This window comes from Enhydra lutris, unplaced genomic scaffold, assembly GCF_002288905.1.
Source record: "Enhydra lutris kenyoni isolate GAN:26980312 unplaced genomic scaffold, ASM228890v2 scaffoldscaffold34, whole genome shotgun sequence".
NCBI lineage: Eukaryota > Metazoa > Chordata > Mammalia > Carnivora > Mustelidae > Enhydra > Enhydra lutris.
In genome coordinates, this window is record NW_019154118.1 from 19,915,191 (window position 1) to 19,939,114 (window position 23,924).

Consider the following 23,924-nt stretch of genomic DNA (forward strand, 5'->3'; position numbering starts at 1 on the left):
TACACAGTTAACTCACTGAGCTCAATCCAAACGAAAATCCTGTGTCATACTTAATGCAATGCAAGCTGCTGCTCTCCCATCTTAGATTTGACTTTTTGGAACTAACATTAATCTTTGTTAAATTTTACCTGATACAATTTTGCAATGTGTTTCCTGTCCTTTCCCTTTCATGTCACGGGCATAATGGATACCCAAGCTTGCATGTAGTTTAATCTGAGTCAGCGATGACATTGTTGTCTGAGTCACAGTCAGAGGGTGCTCTGGGGAGTTCTGGCATGGACCTCTTTACAATTTTACTTTGCTCCATTAAATTAATCAGTACTAGACCTGTTGTTGTTTTGTAAGTTTTCTGATATCTAGGATATTCAGAGCAGAAGACAGCTCACTTAGTGTTGCCAGGTGCTTTTCTAATCTCTTTTTATGCATTTTAGGCTCTAGTTTCTCTTTTACTATTTATTCTTTCCCCTCTGGTTTAGAGATCACTGTCTTTGACAAAGAAGAGGGTATCAGAGTGAGTTCAGGAATTTTTTGTTCTCTTTGATACCTGTCAGTCAGCATTCATTCCCTTCCTTCATCTTCTTGATCTAAATATAACCTGAAAATTCCATTTTGAGTCCTTAGTTCTTTTTGGAATCCTCTATTTTCTTTGGATTTTAGTTATTCTGAAACTTCCTAAGGGCTTTTGCTTTTTGCTTTTTCTGTTTGCCTTTGGTTATATGCTCTTCTTTTCACCTTTTTAAATCTGTATTTTTCCTTCAAACTTTTCTTTATTAGAAAGCATTATTATACCAATGACAAAGGAGCTTTTATTTCTTTAAATTTTATTTATTTAGTTTCATTTTTATGTTTAACCTACAATGTTATATTAATTTCAGGTGTACACAAAGAAGCTTTTATTTTTTTATTTAAATTTTTTTTTAAGATTTTATTTATTTATCTGACACGGAGAGAGACACAGCGAGAGAGGGAACACGAGCAGGGGGAGTGAGAGAGGGAGAAGCAGGCCTCTGCCGAGCAGGGAGCCTGATGCAGGGCTCGATCCTAGGACCCTGGGATCGAGTCCCGCATCGGGCTCTCTGCTCAGCAGGGAGCCTGCTTCCCTTCCTCTCTCTCTGCCTGCCTCTCTGCCTACTTGTGATCTCTGTCTGTCAAATAAATAAATAAAATCTTTAAAAAAAAAAGAAAAGAAAATTCATTTGGAAAGAATTTGGCAAAATATATAAAAAGCCTTAATATGTTTAAATCCTTTGAACCAAGATTTCAACTTATGGGAGTCTGCCCTACAGAAATAATCTTAAATATATAAAGCTATATATAAGGTTGCTCATCATAATGTTACCTATAATGCTGAAATACTGGAAAGTAATGAAATTTTGAAGAATAGATAAATGATTAAGTAAATTATATAGCTATGTAATAGATCACTTAATTATGTTATACTTATTGTATTGAATTTTCTTGAAGTAATGATTGGTTTTAAAACTAACTGATTCTAAAAAGCAAACAACAGGCATTCTATTAAAGGATTAAATACTTGGGGCGCCTGCATATCTCAGTCGTTAAACTTCTGCGTTCAGCTTAGGTCATGATCCCAGGGTCCTGGGCTTGAGCCCTACATTGGGCTCCCTGCGGGAAGCCTGCTCCTCCCTCTCCCACTCCCCCTCCTTGTGTTCCCTCTCTCACTGTCTCTCTTTGTCAAATAAATAAAACCTTAAAAAAAAAAAAGAAGGATTTATTTCCATTAAAACCAGTTATAAATTGGGAATGCATACTACCATTATTTAGTATTATTTTTTAAGGGTTGTGCTAATGCAAAGAAGAAAAAATGAAAATAAGTTTGAATATTTAAAGAAGCAATTATCTTTATGTATAAATGATATAATTGCATACATAAGAACCAAAAGACTCTGGTAAAACTTTTATAATTAATACGATTATAAATCATATTAAATTCATAATTTAATTAATTTTTTAAGGTTTCTTTTTTTAAGATCTTATTTCTATATTTGACAGAGAGATACACAGCCAGAGAGGGAACACAAACAGGGAGAGTGAGAGAGGGAGAAGCAGGCCTCCCGCCAGCAGGAAGCCCAATGTGGGGCTCGATCCCAGAACCCTGGCATCATGCCCTGAGCGGAAAGCAGACGCTCAACGACTGAGCCACCCAGGCGCCCCTATAATTTAATCTAAATTATACTTCTTCTTTATATTTAATTTTAATTTATTGTATAAAATTTAATAATTATTTAGATACAGTATGAGGATCTAAAAATCAGTAACATTTTCGTGCACTAATAATAATCAGTTATATTAAAAATAAAGATATTTATAATGCTAACAAAATCTATACAATTCATAAAGATAAGTTATAATAAGAGAAAAGAGGAGGACATATGTGAAGAAAACCATAAAACTTTGAAGGACATAAAGTAAGACCTGAATAAAAGGTGGCTTTTGTGGATTAGAAGTCTCATAAAATTGTCAGTTCATTCCAAAACAGTCTATAAATCTAATACATTTCTAACCAAATATATTTTCAAACTCAATAAATTACTCTAAAGCTTATCAAAAATAGATTTGGAGAATTGCCAATAAAGATTTAAGAAACACTCGTGGGATAATTTTAAAATTAAAACCATGTTCTTGGTTCAAGAAAATCAATGGAATGCAAGAGTCCAGAAGTAGAGCCAGGATAAATGAGAACTTGATGTTTGATCAAAGTCACATTTCAATTTAGTGGGACAGATAGTTCATTTAGTAATGGTGCTAGCAAAATTGGCTGGCTCTGCGATAAAGCAAAGTTAGATTCCTGCTTCATACTTATGCCGAAGTAAATTCAAGATGAATTAAAGCCCTCTATGTGGAACAACAACAACAACAATAAAAATGTTAGAAGAAAATTCAGGAGCTGTAAATGGGCTGAGGAAGCTCAGAAGGCGTAAAGGGAAGGACCGAGAAATTTGACTGTGTATATATGTTAAATTCCGTGTGCCAAACAATCCTGTAAATGAAGTCAAAAGACAATAGTGAACTGGGAGAAAATTCTTGTAAAATGTTTGACAGATAAGGCGTTAGTATAAGGACATTTTTCCGAAGAAAAAGAACATGAATAGACAAATAGGCAAAAAATTTGAATAGGCAACTCATGGAAGAAAAGGTGCAATTTGTTAATAAACCTAAGAATGTGTTGCTTACCCTCCCTAGTAGAGGAATGGAAATCACACCCTCAAGGGGAACTGTGATCTTTAGGGCTGACATTAAGAGATTCTGTGGGAGACACTTCTGGCAAGAAAGTGGAACGATAGTCTCCTTCATTGCTTTCTGTCAGTGCTTTGTAGAAAATAATATGAAGCTCTACTATAGTGTATGTATAGTAAAATCTAAAATATGCATTCCTTTGAGCTAGGTATTCCACTTTTTAATTCTTTACAGAAGTGATATCAGTAGGCTTTATGTTTGTGTGTGTGTGTAATGTATCCTTGCACACTGGACTGGGCCTCATTTGAGAAATGGTTCTATAACATGTTTGAGCCATACTATGGTACATTTTATAGCTCTGGGAAAGAAATGAAGTAGAGCTAGCTATGTTGACTTAAGAGATGGCTATGATCTGTTGTTAAGTGATTTTAAAAAAAAGTATAAATCTATGGCATGAACCCATTTTTATAAAAAAGAAAGCAGTCCCTTACGTGAATATTGTATTGGTTTGCTGGGGCCCACCATAACAAAATGCCATAGGCTGTGTGACTTAACAGAAACCGATTTTCTCACAGTTTTGGAGGCTGGGAGTGCAAGCGGAGGGTATTAGCAGATTTGGTTTCTCCTGAGCCCTCTCTCCTTGCCTTGTAGACAGCCTTCTCGCTGGTCTCTCCTGTATTAGAGTGCATCCTTGGTGTCTCTTCCTCTTCTTATAAGGACACTTAGTCACACTGGATTAGAGCCCCTCCCTAATGACCTCCTTTAACCTTAAGTGCTTCTTTAAAGGCCAGGCCCTGTCTCCAAATGCAGTCACCTTGGGGGTTTAAGGCTTCAACATAGCTTTTCCCATGAATGATTTTCTAGAAAGTTCAATTACAGATTTTTACCAAAGAGCAGAAACTCTGAGCATACAAATAATCATAGAAGAAATTTGAAAGGTTGTTAAAGACTTGCCACTAAGAAGGCCACCATTAGGCACAAAAGTTTATAGCTAAATTCTGTGTCTGTTTCAGTTTATAGATATTCCTGTGTTAAACTCTTTTGGTCATTAGAAACAAAGATGAGTATGTTCTGCTTAAGTTTTTAAAAACCAGCATAGGGGTGCCTGGGTGGCTCAGTCACTTACATGTCTGCCTTCCACTCAGGTGGTGATCCCAGGGTCCTGAGGTTGAGTCCCGCACTGGGCTCGCTGCTCTGCTCACTGGAGGACCCTGCTTCTCCCTCTCTCTCTGCCCTCTCCCCCCCCCCCCCGCAATCATGCTCTCTCTCATGCTTTCTCTCTCTCAAATAAATAAATCAAATCTTAAAAAAACCCAAACCAAAAAAACCCAAACAGAATAAACTTAATGCCAAAATGTAATAATGATAGTTTACACACAGGGAAGACATTGTTGACTGATTTTTACCTTTGGCTTATAAATGGAAACATTTACAAAATATGTAAATTAAATTCAACAGTACCTTTAAAAAGGAGGCATTGTTTATTCTAGGAGTACAGAGGTGTTTAGCATAAGAAAGCTATCAACCAGTTTATTATGTCAGCATATTAAAAGGGGTTACATCGTTAGATATGGAAAATATGACAAAACTCAGTACCCTTTCTTAATAAAAAACTAAAATAAGAACAGAGTACTTTTTCGTAGTATGGTGAAATGTTTGATATTAGCTGAAAATATCTCTTAATATTGTTTACTTTATTATCTTAAAAAGAAGGACGGTTTTTTTTGTTTTGCTCTGTGTTAGTAAGTTGAAGCTGCCATTTATTGTGAAATTTGTGACGTATTTTCTTCCAGTCTCTCTTTTTTTCCTTTACTGTTCCCATGATTCTACTCGCTTTTGCATCTTCACTTAATTCTGCATTGGTAGTACACCTTGTCCATAGTTATTTTTCTTAAAGTTAGAAAAATAATTCTACCATGATTAATAAGGTAAATATTTCTATTTAATTGCCTTTTACAGTTTATATAGGTACCATTGTCGCTTGTGCTGTATGCATAAATATTTAAATAAATGCATTACAGTGTTACATTGGTGCATAGAAAAAAAATAATTCGAATGGAATGAATCTGTTTACACGGACGGGATTGGTGATGTGTTCATGTGCTGTTCTGGAAATGATGTGTGTGCCAGCCATGAGCGGTACAGACAACGTAATTGCTTACGTGGTACAGTGGTTCAAGTGACATTGCAGTCTTATTGAAATAACGAAGCTGTCCTTAACAGAAAACTATACTACTTCCTTTTTTTTCTTTTACTTTAAGAGTTTTATTCAAAAAATGTACAGTCGTCCCATGTACCCTTTCGCCATTTTCCTCAGTGTTAACATCTTGTGTACCTGTAGCACAATATCAAACCCACCAAACTGACGATGGTCCAATTCACAGAGCTTATTCCGATTTCACCGGTTTTACCTGCACTCCTGTGTGTGTGTGTGTGTGTGTTTGTGTGTGTATTTGTGTGTGTGTGTGTAGTTCTGTGTAGTTTCACCACACATAGATTCCTGTAGCCACCACCTTAATCAGGATACGGACTGTTCTAGCACCGCAGCTGCTTTGTGCTACCTCTATAATCACACACTTTTGCTTCCATTTTTTTAAAAAAGGATTTTGTTTATTTATTTTAATTTGTTTGTTTAGAGAGAGAGAGTGCAAGTGAGGTAAGGGGCAGAGGGAGAGGGAGAGAGATGCAGGGCTCCATCTCACAACCCGAGATCGTGACCTGAGCAGAAATCTAGAGTCAGATGCTTAACCAACTGAGCCACCCAGGCTCCATTTTTAAACTGAAATTGAAATCGATTAAAAATTTAAAAAATTCAGTTCCTCAGTGCTCAGCAGCAAAATGTGGCCGGTGGCTATGCAGGTGTAGACTTTAGACGTTGTAAGGTTCTCAAGGCTGCTTGTCCCTCTCCTCCCCCCCTTATTTCTTCTCTCACTATCTCTGTGGCTATCTCTGTCTCTCTCAAATAAAATCTTTAAAAAAAATAGCTTGTCTTTTTTATGGTTCCTTTTCCCTCTACATTGGTCACTGATTCTTTATGATTATGTAATTAATGTTATATTTTTAAAAACTCCATTAAAATGTGCTGGGGGAAAAAAACCCCACCTTACTATATATTACAGAGAGGCATTGAAGTATTCCGTTTGCCAGGTTAGGTATTATGCTGTAATATAAGATGTTTATTGATATTTTACTTAGGATAAACATGCAGATCCTAGGCAGAGATGACAGAGGATGTTTATTATTAAAGAACTGGGATTTTATTCTAAATGAGTTTCAACTTGGCATACAGAACTTCTGAGTGCTTGTCATATAATCAGATCAGTAGATTAGCAGTAGATGATTACTGCATAATGTAGATGACTTAATACTTCAGTGTTGTAGAGTACAGGCAGTAATACAGTGCAGACTCTTCAGCTGAGCACTGAAAATAAAGTAATAATTGTATGTCATGCTTTGTCCCACGCAAGTACTTGAGATAACTGTAGAATTGTCTGTGCTGTGTTCTTCCCCATCCTAAAATGAAAGAATTCTAGAAAACTAGGGAACTTGCACATAATCTGAACTGTGAATGGCTTCTTGTTTAAAAGTTTTTCTTTTGATTCAGATTTACCTCTTGATACTGACCTAGAAAATGAAAAAACACCTAAGATCGTATTGGCTGAGATGCTTGGTGACATGATCTGGGAGGACTTGTCTGAGTGCCTCATTAAAAACTGTTTGGTTTATTCTATCCCAACTAACAGCAGCAAGTTACAGCAGTATGAGGAGGTGAGTGCAGACATGCCACAGAAGGTTATACTAGACTGTAGGTGCCTATCAGTGTCTTGTTTTTCCTGGGAGACCTTTTGCTGTTTAGTGACATCTTTAAGGAAATTATTAATAGGGAGTGGAAGCAAATTCGCTGTTAACTTCATTTCTCTCCTTGCTTTCTACCTTTTGATTGGGAAGTGTGTTTACTTTCTAAGTATATTTTTGTGAGTGAGCTACCTTTTGAAAAACCATTGTTTTTTTATACTCATCAACCATAGTAGTTACCATGTGACATTTTACTTTTTTGCTTTTTTTTTTTTTTTTTAGAATTTCCTTGAACACTAAAATAAGTGTATTTATTTTAGAGATCGTCCCACTTTTACTCAGTAGATCAGAAGTTTATATTGAAGGTACTATTCCTAATCAACTTAGGGCTGGAAGAATGTCTAATATATGTATACCTTCAAGCTGCTGCTTTGCTGTAAAACTTAAATGACCAGCTGGACCTTGTTATATTTTGTACATTGGATTTGAAATTTTAATACTGGAATAGACTGTGTGTATGTAATTCTTTTTTATTTTTATTTTTTCCCATTTCTCTTTCTTTCTCAGATCATACAGTCTACTGAAGAATTTGAAAATGCCCTCAAGGAGATGAGGTTTTTAAAAGGAGATACTACTGATTTGCTGAAATACGCCCGTAACATCAATTCTCATTTTGCTAACAAGAAATGTCAGGATGTGATTGTGGCAGCCAGAAACCTAATGACCTCTGAAATTCACAACACTGTGAAGGTGCTGGGAGTTATCTTGTGTTCTGTTGTATTTAGGAAAGGGCATGCATTTTTGAGACACATTTAGTAGAGTGAAAGAGCATGACAGTTGCTGAGGCACTGGGAGGTTATTCATCTTCCAGTAGTTAGTTCTCTCATCTTTCAAGTGGTCCTGATATCTGCGTCTTTCCTAGGATACTGTGGGGCCCAGATGAGATAGTGTACATGAAAGCGTTGTGGACATTGAAAAGCCCATGTAAATATAAGAGATTCCTGTTGTTGAAATTAGACCATATATCAACCTATGTAGATTTTTCCTCGATTTCATTACTTGTGTCTTTGGTACACAATTTTGGGACAGGTGTAATTTTTTAAAATTAAAGAATTAATGAATTAATTATTTTTTTTTTATTTTTATTTTTTTTTAAGATTTTTATTTATTTATTTGAGAGAGAGAGAGAGGGAGAACATGAGAAGGGAGAGGGTCAGAGGGAGAAGCAGACTCCCTGCCAAGCAGGGAGCCCGATGTGGGACTCGATCCCGGGACTCCAGGATCATGACCTGAGCCGAACGCAGTCGCTTAACCAACTGAGCTACCCAGGTGCCCATGAATTAATTATTTTAAAAAAGATTTTATTTATTTATTTGAGAGAGAGAGGGAGCATGAGAGAGAGCATGAGAGGAGAGAGGTCAGCTGGAGGAGCAGACTCCCCGCTGAGTAGAGAGCCCTGTGTGGGACCTGATCCCAGGACGCCAGGACCATCACCTGAGACAAAGGCAGCCGCCCAATGAACTGAGCCACCCAGGCACCCCTGCATTTTTTTTTTTAAAGACTCTATTTATTTATTCATGAGAGAGGCAAAGGGAGAAGCAGGCTCCCGAGGAAGCAGGGAGCCTTATGTGGGACTAGATCCCAGGACCCCGGGATCATGACCTGAACCGTCCAGGTGCCCTGATTGGGTTTTGTTATGTCCAGAGATTATACCGTGTTGTGAAAGTGTTGAATTCATGTCCTAGGCTAACAGAGGCACTAGTTTTGAAGTTAAAGTAATAAAACAAGAAAGATAATCATTGTAGGGTTTCAGCAATTATCTGCAAAGTCAGTGGGCTCTTTAATTTGCATGAAAGGTAATTTACTCCTTTGACCTTAGATAAGTCTGTGTATTTTCTTTTCTGGGTTGTTTGTTTTGTTTTGTTTTGTGTATATAAAACATCTGGTAAATGTAAGGTATTACTTAGATTAAAGTAAAACAGACGAAGGTAGTCCCTGAATAGAAAATTTGTCAGCCATTTTTTCTCCTGTCACAGTGATAGGGACTAGGCTTTTCTTCCTTCTCTCCCTTCTTTTGCGATCCTCCCTTTTTCTTGGGGGTCCCCTGTTACGGTGTCCACCCAGCAAAACAGTTCATTAGCCCTTTGAGATGCACAGATTTTAAAACATTTTGAGGTATTTTGGATTATTAAGGAGCTATAATCCACTCAGTGCCAGCAACTGTGCTGTGGGGTTTTATTTATTTTTACATAAATATTACTTGATTATGTTATTCTCCTGCACAAAATCCGTTTAGAAAAAGACCCAGTAGCCTGTAAGGCCTTGTAGGATTTGTCCCGCCATTGCCTCTCTGACCTGCTCTGCTATTACATTCTTCTTCAGCTACAGGCTGCAGACATGCTGGCCTCATTGCTGTTCTCCGAATTTGCTCGGCCCACGTGGTTGCAGAACCTTTGAGTCTCTTGTCCCCTCTGCTTGGTACATTTTCACTACAGATACCTGGATGACTTATTCCCTTTCCTGGCAACTCTTTTTAAAATTGTGACCTCCCCCAATCCTGCACCGTTTTCTCCTTGCTTTATTTTTCTTCATATTTCTTATTATCAACAAACATACCCTATGAATTATTTATCATTTCTTTCTCTCTAGAGAATAAGCTCCATGTGGGGCTTCTCCCCCCGCCTCGCCACCCTTTTGACTACTGTTCTATCTCCAGCACCAAGAAAATACCTGTACATAGTACTGTAAACTTAGTACTGACTAAATATTTGGTAAATGAATTAATGTATTTCTCACTTTCCTGTCCCATAACTTCTTGATATAAATAGGATTGTTACTGAATTGCTCTGTGACCCTGGGCTAAATCTTTAACCTTGCTGGACCTCATTTTCCTTTCTGTAATGTGACAGAATGGAACTGGGTAATCTCTGAGCTCCCTACTCAGCTAGCTCTGACATTCTTTAAGACTACATTTTCCTCAAGAGCTCAAATCCCAACAGTAGCTTTTGCTTAGGTCAGGGTTTCTCAGTAGTGGCACTGTGGACATTTGGGACCAGGTAGTTCTTTGTTGGTGGCCCTTTTGTAGGATGCTTAGTCGTATCCCTGATCTTTACCTACTAGATGCCAGTAGCACCTCTCCCAGTTGTGACAACCAAAAATGTTTCCAGACATTGTCACATGTCCCCCAGAGGGCAAAAGTGTCCCTAATTGAGAACTCTAGATTCAATCCTGGTTCTTTCTCTTCGCATTTAAGCCCCGGGTTAGATCTTCTAAACTGCTCAACTTTGAAAAGCTCCGTTTCCTTTTTCTAAAAGCCATTTTCAATTTAATTGCCTTTAATGGTTTTCATCTACATTCTCTCTAAACAATTCCCTATATATACCCACCCCTTTCCCAAAAGATCTAAAACTACTTTTTGTTGTTTTGACATTTTAACTTCCCAGATACCAGACCAGGTCTTATATTCTTCCATCGTGGTTCCTTCAACTTCCCCAAGAAGTCACTTCACTGGGTCGTGTGTATTTTGGGCCCACTATTTTTCAGACAGACATTAGTGTTTTTTTAATCATCTCTATAATTATATTTTTTCTTCTCTCTATCTTTGCCATAAATTTGACTGCCAGCTCCCAGACATTTATATTCTCATTTAAACTCCTTAATAGCCCTTTGAAATGGGTATTATTATACCATTTTGTAGATCAGGAAGGCAAATTTAGTGATGTAAACATTTTTATTAGACCTGGAGCTTTTTCTGTTAGCGGCTTGTGGAGAAGGTCAGCATGTGCAGAGCAGACCTGCTGCTCCGCCTGTTTGGTCACTTTGGTTTTTGGCCCCTCTGGCATCTTGGGAAAACAGGGTTTGAAGACCATTACTGTAGCACAGTTTCTTCATTTTACAATGAGAAAATTGAGGTCCAGAGAGGTTAAATGACTTTGTTAAAAGTCAAGGTAAATATCACTGATGTTTCCAGGCTAGCAGCCTAGTGTTCTTTCAGTAGGTTTTGATAAGTGTAGGAATTTTCTTTTCTTTTCTTTTCTTTCTTTTTTTTTTAAGATTTTATGTATGTATGTATTTATTTATTTGCCAAAGGGAGAGAGAGAGAGTGACACACGCACAAGCAGGGCAAGTGTGGGCAGAAAGAGAGGGAGAAGCAGGATTCCTGCTGAGCAGGGAGCCCGATGTGGGGCCTGATCCCAGGACCCTGAGATCATGACCTGAGCCGAAGGCAGACACTTAACTGACTGAGCCACCCAGGTGCCCTGGAATTTTCATTCTGTATAAATGTTAGGGAAGCTTTTTTGGTTTTAGTTTGAAGTTCTGTTTTATTTAGCAGAGGTAACCTGAATGAGTTATTTCTTAGACTAAGCCAATACGTCTTACTGATGGGGAATAATTTAATGACAACAGAACACAAAACTAGACTGGTCTGCAGTAATTAGGTGTCTAGTCTGAGAAAGATGATTTTTGAAGGTCCTTTCATTTGCCTGAAATCTTGGGCCAGTTTTCATAGCTTTGCTCTTTCCACCAATATGAAGAGTACACAGAAGAAATGGAAGAATGGTACAGTAAAGGGGATTCTTAGTTTCTTAGGACATGCTCTCACCCAAGATCAAGCAGTCATCAAAATAATTTTCATATTTATTCAAATCTTTTGATTACACTGTAGAGCCAAAACTTGATCATCGTGCAAGTCCACCAGTATCTTAATTCCTCTCTGTCTGCTTGCATTTGAATTATTCTGAGGACAATACATTTTCTGTTTTATGTTTGAATCTTAGATTACTCCTGATTCTAAGATAAGTGTGCCGGACTTGCCCCGTCCTGAGAAGGATGAGAAGCCAGAAGTACAGAAAATGTCCACAACTCAGTACAACGAGGTGGTGAATTTAGAGCCTGAAAATACATTGGACCAACATTCCTTCTCTTTGCCCACGTGCCGCATCAGTGAATCTGTGAAGCAGTTAATGGAACTTGCCTATCAGACTTTACTAGAGGCAACAACCAGCAGTGATCAGTGGTAAGAGTTCTGAAAACGGCAGTGACGTGGTGATATGCACATGTAAATTAGACATTTATTGAGAAAATTAGCGGAATTCTTTGGGTTTTCTTATCCCATTAGTTAGTATTTTTCCCCCTAGAAAAACAGTGTAGCAGATAGATCTATATCAATAATTCACTTTTATTTGCAATAACATGTATTTCTCAGAGCATATATTAGAAATGGAAGCATGTGTATGGATGAACGAATGGAGTTTCTTTGACATTAAAGACGTTAATCACTTTTTTACAAAAAGCTCTTTTAATTTTTGTTTAATTTCTACTTTTTATAGGGGTTGAATGATGTTATATGAAGCAGCACATGTAAAGAACTTAGAATACTTCCGGGACAATGATCAGTACTCCAGTATTCATTTTATTACTGTTGGCCGTGGTAATAGTGGTCGTTATACCATCTGCTGCAGCCTGCCCTGGCCTTTTAGTTTAGCATTCATTTTACATTTTGAAATCTAGTCCCTAATTATAATTATTTTACATTTTTGTTTTTGATGCAATAATGGTTGGTTGGAAGGCCAAAGGTAGAAGGAAAAGCATAGAATGTTCTGAAGATCTGATTTTATCTTTTCAAGATGATGATTTCTCTTAATCTACCCTGTATTCAGGGTACCTCCGGCTCTAGTCCACATTTTGTTCTCAACCTCTCTGCTTCATGAGCTCCTCTCCTGCTCCTAGGCAAAATTGAGGAGAAGATGCCAGGCTAGAGCCCAGGCTGTAGAGTCGACTGACAAAAGCCCCTTTAGTTTGAGTCTGTGGGTAGCGGTTCTTTACTCCTTGTCCTCACAGGAGAGAACTGTCCCAGTTAGGGCCTGACTCAACTACATTGCCTCTCAGGTTGGCTTCCAGAGTTTTCGTTTTTATCTCCCTGTGCAAACAAACCCTTTTATTCTGCTCTAGAAAGAACATGTTTACCAGGATACTTCCATGATTTCAGGGAATTGTTGTGTTCACAAGCCCATCTAGTTTTGTTTTTTTTTTTTTTTTTTTTTAGATTTTTTTTTTTTTTTTTTTTCAGAGAGAGGGGGGGAGAACACAAGCAGGCAGAGAGGCAGGCAGAGAGGGGGGAGGAAGCAGGCTCTCTGCTGAGCAGAGAGCCCGATGCGGGGCTCGATCCCAGGACCCTGAGATCATGACCTGAGCCGAAGGCAGCGGCCCAACCCGCTGAGCCACCCAGGCGCCCCAAGCCCATCTAGTTTTAAATATAAGGGGGAAGAACAAGCATGTAGAAAAGTATATATTCCTTAAAGGAAAAAAAAAATATATATAATATATATATTCCTTTGGCAAAATAAATTTAGGGGTAACTCTTATTTCACCTGAAACATGCTAGACCAGAAGTTAGAGAGGCAAGACAGTATTTCCTCAATTTTTTGATAACAGAACACCGAACGGTAGTTTTTTTTTTTTTTTTTTTAAGATTTTATTTATTTATTTGACAGACAGAGATCACAAGTAGGCAGAGAGGCAGGCAGAGAGAGAGAGAGGAGGAAGCAGGCTCTCTGCCGAGCAGAGAGCCCGATGCGGGGCTCGATCCCAGGACCCTGAGACGATGACCTGAGCCGAAAGCAGAGGCTTTAACCCACTGAGCCACCCAGGCGCCCCTGAACGGTAGCTTTTGTACTGCATATCTATATGCATTCTTTCCTCCAAAAGAAATAGTTTTAAATAGGACACGCAGAAACACAACTACATTATGACTCACTTCCCCATTACCAAACCTTGAATAGCAACAAGTGCACCAAAGTAAAATGAAATAGTAATCAAGTAGTAACAGTGTTTCGAGATATAGTAACCATGGCTTGTTTTTCTAAATATTTGTGGAATTCCTGTTACTTATTCAAGGTACACAGTTTAAGATAGTCTTATGTGGAATAAGCTGTGTAAACCTTATATTTGCTCTAAGTGCATTTTAATAATAATCTTGAGGTGTTCCAAGGCCAGATTTAAAGGGCAAGAAGTTTTGAGGTTAGAGTCTATCCTAGAAGTGTTGATTCATCTCCTTGCATCAGGGTAAGGAAGAGAAAAGGTGAAAGCTGAAAGTCAGACTGATTCTAAAAGAACCAAGTGAATGCCTTTATTGATACCTTGCCCTTTGCAGAGTGTGTCAGTGAGAGGGTGACATTTGCTTGAGGCTTAGCTCCATTTGTTATTGAAGGGATACTCTGGGTACTGGCAGAACGCAAATTGATAATGGGAAAGAGGCTTTGGGTTAATGCTGCTATTCTGAAAATTATTAATAGATCTAGGTTTTTAGAACTGCAATCTAGTTAGTAAATACTGGTTGAGAATATATTTCCATCTAGATTAAGTGTGTTTTCAGCAGTGACCAGGGCAGGTGTTCTCTCGAACTGTAGTTTTGGTTGATGACTAATGTGCACTTAGTTTGACCTTTTTTTCTCATTGCCAATATCCTAATGCATTCCTGGTGAAACTTTTTTTTTTTCTCCAGTGCTGTTCAACTTTTCTACTCGGTGAGGAATATCTTCCATTTGTTCCATGATGTCGTGCCAACATATCATAAGTAAGTGCCACTGTGTCTGATTTCTCTATGGTCCTGTGTATCTGAAGCGTAAGTGGGGTTAAAACCAGTAATTGTATGTTCCCACCAAAAATATTTTGGTTACTAAAATTCAGAATGAAATGCAATAAACCATTTAAAAAATCATGTTGGAAGAATATTGGTTATTTATTCAAGTCTAAACATCTATATATTTAAAATTTTCCCAGGTGGCTCTGATTTGTAGCCAATTTGAAAACTAGTGATTTAGAAGAGTTTTAGTGCTTCATTGTCTAAGTGAAAAAGGAATTCGGCAGAAAGGCAAGCAAGTCTACTTGCTCTGACTGGTCAGTGTTGGGTTTGAAGGGAATGACTGGGTACAGCTCTGCTCGGTTTACGTACAGAGAGGCAGCACAGGTCAACATCTGGGTTCCCTTGCTCCTTCTTTCCTGTTAATTACAGGGATAGGATTATAGGATCAGGCTGCACTCGGGCAGAATAGTTTCCTTCTGACTGACTGGGGTGGGAGTGATGAGACTGGACCTTGTCTCAGCCTCAGTAACTTGTGATTTCTTTCTCTTTCTCCCCCTCCTCCTGGCCTAGGGAGAACCTTCAAAAACTTCCCCAGTTGGCCGCTATTCACCACAACAACTGTATGTACATTGCTCACCACCTGCTGACGCTTGGACATCAGTTCAGATCGCGTTTTGCCCCCATTCTTTGTGATGGCACCACGACCTTTGTGGATCTCGTACCTGGCTTCAGGAGACTTGGTAACGGATACCTTCATTTTAGGAAAACATAGTGATCATGCAGCTTCTCAGCCTCGTGTCTTTGTAACTTATGAATCAGGAAGCTAGAAATTAGATGGTGGTCCTGCGCTATATGGGAAATGGGAGAGCATTTAGTTTGCAACTGTTCCCGGTTATTTAATGTTATAAAGTGAATGCAGTCTTTGTGGAAGTATTACTTTTTATGACATGATTTCATGGTACATTAGAGATCCAGGCTACATGGCTGGTGTGCCGTGAATTCACCAAATCTAAGTCATTTCAGTAGAATGACACATAATGAGATTTGGATTGCGGTAATTCTGTTAGCATTGTTGGTAAGAGCTTACTAATGTCACTGCTTGTTCTTTTGCAAAACCTCAAGGTGGCTCTCCGCCCTTCTACCTAGGTTTACTTGGCATTATTAAAAAATCAAAAGAAATGAAATGTGGAATAAATCAATATGTTTACTATAATGATATTCTAAGAAAAGCAGGGACCGTATATGATTCACTTAGCTTTTTACTCCCTGATTTCTCCCTTAGGTGGTGTAGATCTATGAGAAAAATAAGTAGCTGCTTCTTTGGAATAACTAATGTTTCTTATCTGACCCTGGACAGACTACTGGGAAAGACTTATTATCCTGAGAGTGGGTTTGGAGGGACTGGCTAATGTATGAGAAGTGATTATTTCTAGTAACCTTACAGCAGCTTTATGATGTCATCAGGCAAGCAGTTGTTTTCGAATAAGCAGAATTATGGATGATTCATGCTTGTCTCTCTTCCTCCACCCTGGGGTTCTAGTATGCAACGGAACAACTTTTAGAATTCTTTCTTCTATTTCCGCACCATAGGGACAGAGTGTTTTTTGGGCCAGATGAGGGCACAGAAAGGAGAACTTCTGGAAAGACTGTCAAGTGCTAGAAACTTTTCCAACATGGACGATGAAGAGAATTACTCTGCAGCAAGTAAAGCAGTCCGGCAGGTGGGCAGCTGCTGTTAGCTGTGGGATTTGTACTTTTCCTCTAGATAATTCCCCCTCGTGTTGTACACAGTAAAGAATGTATAGCAGGTAGCTCAGTTGATTCTCTATAACGCCCATGGGAAGATAGGGGTACCTTTTATAGTCGTGCTTATGATCTTTCCCTTTCCTTATCCCACCAAGCCAATAGAAAGCTATCTTTCTTTCTGTCCAGCCAATAACATGACTAGTTATTAATAAGTGTCCCAGCAAGGTTTTGATCCACAAACTTGAGTTTTGGAAATCTGAAATAATAGCTTTTACCTCAGTGCCCCTCTGGGGCACAAATCACCTACGTGATTTGTCGTTGTCTTTTTTTTTTTTTTTTTTTTTTTTTTTTGAGCACATGGTTTTTGTTTGTTTGTTGTTTATTGAAGTGAAAGCTAATACGCAGTATTATATTGGCTTCAGGCATACAATGTAGTAAGTCCACAATCCTGTACATTTCTCAGTGCGTGTGGTTTATCTTCTTGCAGTGGTTTTCCCATCCTTGGGATAAGTCTCCTTTTCACCTGGCAGGGGTATCACTAGGGTGACATTTTCAAGAAGCTTATTCTTTTGATGACTTTACCTCCCCTTCCTATAATGCCTCTTTCCCTATATCCATGTGCCGAGTGTGAATGTGCAGAATGGAGTTGGCACCCGTCTCTCTTTCGGGTCAGCAGCTGTGCTCTCCTGACAGGTACTACACCAGCTGAAGAGACTTGGAATTGTGTGGCAGGATGTCCTGCCAGTGAATATATACTGCAAGGCCATGGGGACTTTACTCAGTACAGCAGTTTCTGAGATCATCGGCAGAATCACTGCTCTAGAGGTAAGGGCCGTTAGATGCTCGCCAGACTTGAGAGGGCGGTCCTTGTCTCAGATTGTCACTTTACTAAGAAAATGATGTTGAAATCTCATTTCTAGTCAACACAGATGGTAGAAGAAATTGCTCATGTTTTAATGTCTAACTCATTATACTGTTATTTTTTTCAGTTCCATCTTAATTCTGTTTCGCTAGAGACTTGCTAATTTCTATCTTTTATACTTATATAAGGAAGTAGGATTATACTGCTTCTCCCTTTAGCATCGTGTGAATTATGAATGAGAAGGCCGTGTAGTCCTTAGATGTATTGTAAAGTGTGAAGTCATATATTTATTTAATTTGCAAGTGAACTAAATGATTTGGTAAAGTGAGATGCAGCCTGGTGCCGATACCACTTTTTCAGCATGCTCTTGCCGTTGGGATTACATATGTGAACCTAGATGCAGGTTGCCTGGACTCTGCCGGCTGATGTCTCTCCAGCATAGATTGGCCAAATCCTCGTTTATAAAAATATCCCCGCTTTTCAGCAAGCCGTCCAATATTTCTGCTAGAGAAATGGGCTTCTTCATGTAGGCATACTAAGTTATTGACATTTTGTTGAAACACACTTTGTGTCATTCTAGCGTGAGGAGTACTGTCAGGGAGCTGATGATCTCTCATGTCTGCTAAGGTGTGCTTAGGTGCTCGGAAAACAAGTTGCTGTAGCTGACCCTTGGACAGCATGCACCAAAGATCTTCCTGACGGCTAAGCTGGCCCAATTCTGTTCTTTTGTGTTCCCTCTCTGCAAAACCAGGACATCTCTACTGAAGATGCTGATAGATTGTATTCCTTATGCAAAACAGTGATGGATGAAGGACCCCAAGTATTTGCACCTCTGTCTGAAGAAAGCAAGAACAAGAAATACCAAGAAGAGGTTCCAGTCTTTGTGCCAAAGTGGATGCCATTCAAGGAGTTGATGATGATATTACAAGCCAGCCTGCAAGAAATTGGGGATCGGTGGGTATAACCCTTTTAAAGAGGGTTATCTCTCTCTCTCTCTCTCTCTGTCTCTTTGTCTCTCCAAAGATAGTTACAAAGTATTGGTGCCATTGATAGCAGAGCTCTTCTCCGTTTCTTGATTTTGCTCAGGCAAGTTTCATATTGAGTCACAGCAGTTGGGACCTTTGCATGATCTGTAATAGTGTAGATCTCATTACCACTTTCTCCTATTTGATAACATAAAGACTTCTTGTTTCATATTATTTTGGTCTTGAACGTGTTCTGGCAGGCTGTGCCAATAATCTTGCATTTTTAAGAAGGACAGCCTTCTGACACCTGGGTGGAAATTGTTGCCCATTTTAACCAACAGTGGATACATTTTATTTAAAAAAAATTTTTTTTAGGATTTTATTTATTTGACTGAGAGAGACACAGTAAGAGAGGGAACGCAAGTAGGGGGAGTGGGAGAGGGTGAAGCAGGACCCTGGGATCATGACCTGAGCTGAAGGCAGATGCTTAACGATGGAGCCACCCAGGTGCCCCAAGTGGATACATTTTTAAGATTGACTTTGATTTGTTAAAAGAGAAGTGACTTTTGTTTGAATGGAATATTCAGCATCAAACCACTGTTTGATCGATCAGCAGTTCTTCTGCAGGGAGTGTAGTGGCTTTAGAGATTAAGCATCATACACATAGAGAACATTCATCTTTTCTTAAATAAAGTGGATGGTGTTTTTCCCCGACACCAGAGACCGTCCATTAACATTGCTGTGAGCAGTAAATACATGCTTTAATGTATCATACTTGGTGTGTGGAGGTCACTGATGCTGCACAGAAGAGAATAGATATGGGTTAGTTATACATTTGTGGGTGCTTTTATTATTGTCTGGGTAAATTATTGATGGGTACGCGTACTTTGCATAGGGAACTCCCTGAGTCGGCCTTCAGGTCCATCTCCATCCTCAGAGCTACCTGTCTACCTATTTTAGCCTGGTTTACTAGTTCATTATGGATGCTCCAGTGTATCAGACCAGTCACCCCGATGTGCCTGAGCTATTCTCAGCATATACTGTCTGTCCTAAAACAGTGAAAATGAGATTTCTATACTACCTATACTACCTTAGTATAAGATTTGATTTATTTATTTGTTATTTACAAGTCCTTAGTAGGTAATGTCTTTAGGTAAGACTCCAGAGGGCAGCAGATAAGAAATTTTCTTTCTGCTGTTAACCCTCCTGCAGCCTAATAATCATTAATTCTTTGTTGTGAGAACAGTTAGAGCACTGGTGTATCTTAGCTTCGTATTTTCTCCCTAGGAAGAATTTTTCTCCTAGAGATTTCACTTAAATCTAAGAATGGTAACTAATTGGGTAATTTTTTTCTGAGGAAACTACCTGCAGTTATATAGTTTAAATCTTTTAATATTATAAAATATACATATGTATACATATAAAATATTTTAATATTATAAAATATACATGTATATATAAACATATTTACAGTCTAAAAGAAACAAGTAAAATGTTTGTGTTCTTATTACCTAATTTAAGAAAAATATTACCAGTACCGTGAAGACTCCTGTGGGCCCCGCTCCAGACATTTCTCACCATAGGCAGCCACTATCTTGAATTTTACTTACTTCCTTTCCTTTCTTTAGAGTTTTGCCACATTTGCACATATCCCTGAACAATGGAGTTTAGTCTTGCTTGTGTTTGAACTTTCTATAAACGGAGTCTTCCATAACTTGCTGCTTGTGTTCAGTATTCTGTTTTTGAAATTCACTCGCGAGAGTATGCAGAGCTGTAGTTTGTTTCACTGCTGTATCAGATTCTGTTGTACAGATATTTTGTTGTTTATCCTGTTGCTTCATAGTTTCCCTGGTATTATCAGGCTCTAAAATTTTTGTTAGTGTGAAATGGGAGTTCATTGTCATTGTAATTTATATTTCCCTAAATTCTAATGATATTGGGCATCTTTTTATTGATCATTTATTTTTCTTCTATTGTAAAATGCCTATTCATGGTTTTTGCCCTTTATTCTACGGGATTGTTTGTGATTTCCTTGTTGATTCAGGGAAGTTCGCTCTGTATTTTTTATAACAGTCCTTTGTTGGTTAAAGTTTGTTGCCTGTGGCTCATTTTTAAAAATAGTTACCCATCCCAAGACTCCATTTAACCATATGAGGATGTGGCCATATTTCTCAAGTTCAAACAGGACTTAGTGAGTATAGAATAAGGGGTAACAGTGTTATCTTCCTAACTTCATCTCTTCATCTAACTGTGTTGATTCCAAAATAACTCAGAGAAGCAAAAGTTAAAGAGATTGGGTGGTAGAGCCATCAAGAGGGGGAAGGATGCCAGGATCTGTTTTACTTCCATTTAAGACAAATGAGCATTTGGGAATAAATAAGCAGTTTTAAAATCTTGCTTATACAGAGACATAAGAGGAAATAGAATTTTATCTTTTATTTTGCAGGTGGGCAGATGGAAAAGGGCCCTTGGCAGCTGCATTCTCTTCCAGTGAAGTAAGAGCTTTAATTCGTGCCTTGTTCCAGAACACAGAAAGAAGAGCGGCTGCCCTTGCTAGGATTAAATAGCTGCGTCTTCCTAAGAAAGCCATGTCTTGACTGTGTGGATTCCTCGCTTGGCGTAATTACTACTTTGAAGACTTCTTGGAATTGTCCATGAGTTTTGGTGAACCAGGATATCAGGGAAGTCTGACTTCACCCAAGAACGCCTCCCCTTCTGGCTCGTATGAGGCTTTGTTAAAGAACTGGACGTTAAGATAAGCTGTCAAGTGACGCACCTCAGTTGGTTGACTTTCTAGCCATCCTCCCTTGATAAGAAACTGTCCTAGCATTATTTCATGTCGCTTCCGGGCCTTCTGGGAACCGTATCCATTGTAGATGTAGACCCTGGCCTCCGATGGAGGAATCCTGGGGATTCCAAGAGTCAGGGTGAAGAATTTGTGAGCAGATGGGAGGTATATTTTGGGGGCTAGGGGAGCCATATCTGTCCTTGCCAGAATTAAGAAGACTTCCTTTAATATTTCTTTCCAATAAATAATGCTTTTCAGAGTTAAGGGTGACTGTCTTTAATAACATAGGAGCTTTGACAAAAGAGACCAATGAGTTTTCTGGTCTTTTGTGCCATTCTCTCTGTTGACATTCATGATTCTCACAGAGGACTCACTTGCATCTTCTTTCTTCAACTATCTGGTAATTTATAGGAGTCTTAGGACTTCCTTTCAGTTTACATTTTTGGCATTTTTTTCTATTTCAACTAAATTCTGTTTTTTTTTTGGTTGGAAATCTTTTTTCACCTTTTCTTAAACTCCACTGTTTCTGTACCTTATCAAATGGCAAAGGTTTTAAATTGGTCACGTTCCTTTGTTACATAATATATGCCCTGAGATACTAACTCTGGGCTCCGTAGCCTAATCCTTGATTTGCTGACATGGGCAATTCTTCAGCTCTGCTTAATCTGTTTTTAACTCTTTTTCAGCCATCGGAGGTTTGCATGATGTCTAGGTTATCCTGGCCCTCTGTAGGACTCTTCATACTGAAATACAGTTTCCTCTCATGAAAAGAATAAAGGGTGTGATTTTTTAGATGCTGTCCAGGTAGACACGGCCTGGAAGAAGTTTTCAGAGCAGTGGGCATGCTTCCTTAGGCTTCACCCCTTGATTCCTGGCACACAAAAACAATTATTTTTCCTCCTGTCTTCAAGTGTCCTGCCTTTCCCCTCAGTTCTGGTTCAGCCCCCCACTCCTTCCGGTTGCTTAGTTTTTCTTTTACCTACTATAGGGGTCAGAGAATAACAAAAAAAAGAAGGCTGTTTTTGTTTTTAATAACAGAGCTCAGCTGTGGTTAATGATGAACTACTTATCTATACTGAGCACGTCCTACCTTGAGAACTCACAGAAAAAAGTACTGCCTGAACCAACTTTAGTTTTTTTGAGAACAAAGGAGTTGTCTCTCTTGAGAGAGGAAGGAGCCGTTTTCACGGGTGAAGAAAATATCTGTTGTTGAAAATTCGCACAATTTCAGGTAGCATTCTTCCCTCAGCAATTGAGAGAATGGGGAACTAAGGACAGAGCTGAAATAAAGGCATGCCAGGGCTATTACACTGAAGAGCGGATTTCTTTTGTTCACAGAAGCTATTCCTGCTGCTTGACAGGTATAGCAGTTTGGGCGTGGGGATCGCTTGTAACTGGAAGGCACACTTCGCATTCTTTCCCTCCCCTCAGTGGCACAGAAAATCGCATGCAGTTCTTGCGAGGCCGTGTCGACTGTGTCTCTCGGGACTGTTTCCCCCAACGAACAGTTTGGACTCACACAGAGCAGGCACACGGCTCTTCTTCCCTGGCCAGGGCAGTGGGGAGCTGGTGATCAAGTGGACGTTCATTTTGGGCAGAGACAAGCCATCCGGTGGGGCGCTTGGCAGTTGGGTTTGTCTGGAAGCTCTTACAGGGCCCTTGAAAGTACCTGTTCTGATTGGGAACGTGAGTGGGAATGGGAGTAGAACCTGCTTTTAGAGAGACCACACAGATTATGGGAGGAAGGGAACTTCCGGAGGACTCACTGAGTGGCTCTGTGGGCCAGCTAGAAAAAACCCCTTTCCCAATAACAACCAGGACTCTACGAATGACGCTAACAGTGAAATTCAAGAAGGTTCCCCAAGCTTTTAGGAGAAAGAGTTTTGTTAAAAAGGTGAGATGGCAAACAGCTTGAATCTAATTGGTAGTGACTTCTGTCCCTATGCGGATCCTGGATTTTTGACTTCCCTCCTGATTTTCTATGGTCAGTTTTGCGTGAGGATTTCTCTCTAAAATGGAGATCCTCCAGATGGCACTCTTACTTCAGGCCTGGGAGCATCACAAGGCCTGTAGGTCTGGTCTGTGGAAATTTGCCCTGGGTGTATATAGTTGGCCTGGGTCAGCCCAGGAAGATCCTTCAGACTCCCGAACAGCAGCCTTACTTACTGTAACCTGTGAGAGTGGCCGACCCATCACTTGTGAGTAGATCAAACGGGTTTTCTTTCATCAGTAATGTTGTGAAAGAAGTGGATAGTCTGCTTCCCACACTTGCATAATATTTATACTATCGCTTACGGCAGTGATTCCTGGCCTTTTGTGGGGTTTCTTTTTATTGTTAATTTGATGTCTCAAGATTTTGTCTATCATCTGTAAGTTCTGTGTGGTATGTGTGTGTATACACACACACACACACATGCACACACACAGAGGGTAGTTTTTTTTTTTTTAGATTTTTTATTTATTCATTCGACAGAGAGAGATCACAAGTAGGCAGAGAGGCAGACAGAGAGAGAGAGAGGAGGAAGCAGGCTCCCCACCAAGGAGAGAGCCCGATGCGGGGCTTGATCCCAGGACCCTGGGATCATGACCTGAGCCGAAGGCAGAGGCTTAACCCTCTGAGCCACCCAGGTGCCCCGAGGGTAGTTTTCTTATAAGAAAACTGGCCCAAAAGAGTTTGCCCAAGTTCCACAATTAGTTTGTAGCATGGATACATGAAGCTCTGTATAGAAGGAACTTCTTCAGGAAGGGATGTAACTGTAAATGCAGGAAAGGATGAAGCTATTGGAAAGTGTCTCATATACAAAAAGTCTTGGCACAAAGTAATCTTTTAAAATTGGGTTTTGATGGACTTGATTTTGAACATTTGTTCTAATCATGGACTTGATTTTGAACATTTGTTTTGTGGTGACTTCCACCTAAAAATACACTAAAAAGGTGACTTCCACCTAAAAAAATTGTCCTAAAGCCTAACATTTCCTAAAAGTA

The 23,924-nt window shown here is 39.2% G+C and overlaps 1 protein-coding gene across 1 annotated transcript in view; it reads left to right on the top strand.

Annotated features, from left to right (window-relative positions):
• Nucleotides 1-21,198, top strand: part of LOC111153788 (zw10 kinetochore protein) — a 32,780-nt gene extending 11,582 nt beyond the window's left edge. The window contains exons 8-16 of the mRNA XM_022513027.1: nucleotides 6,803-6,966; nucleotides 7,561-7,743; nucleotides 11,772-12,010; nucleotides 14,498-14,569; nucleotides 15,149-15,318; nucleotides 16,169-16,299; nucleotides 17,018-17,149; nucleotides 17,938-18,140; nucleotides 20,598-21,198. Of these exons, the coding sequence (XP_022368735.1) occupies nucleotides 6,803-6,966; nucleotides 7,561-7,743; nucleotides 11,772-12,010; nucleotides 14,498-14,569; nucleotides 15,149-15,318; nucleotides 16,169-16,299; nucleotides 17,018-17,149; nucleotides 17,938-18,140; nucleotides 20,598-20,718 (1,415 nt within the window). The 3' untranslated portion in view covers nucleotides 20,719-21,198. The remainder of the gene's footprint in view (nucleotides 1-6,802; nucleotides 6,967-7,560; nucleotides 7,744-11,771; nucleotides 12,011-14,497; nucleotides 14,570-15,148; nucleotides 15,319-16,168; nucleotides 16,300-17,017; nucleotides 17,150-17,937; nucleotides 18,141-20,597) is intronic.
• Nucleotides 21,199-23,924: the final 2,726 nt, after the last annotated feature.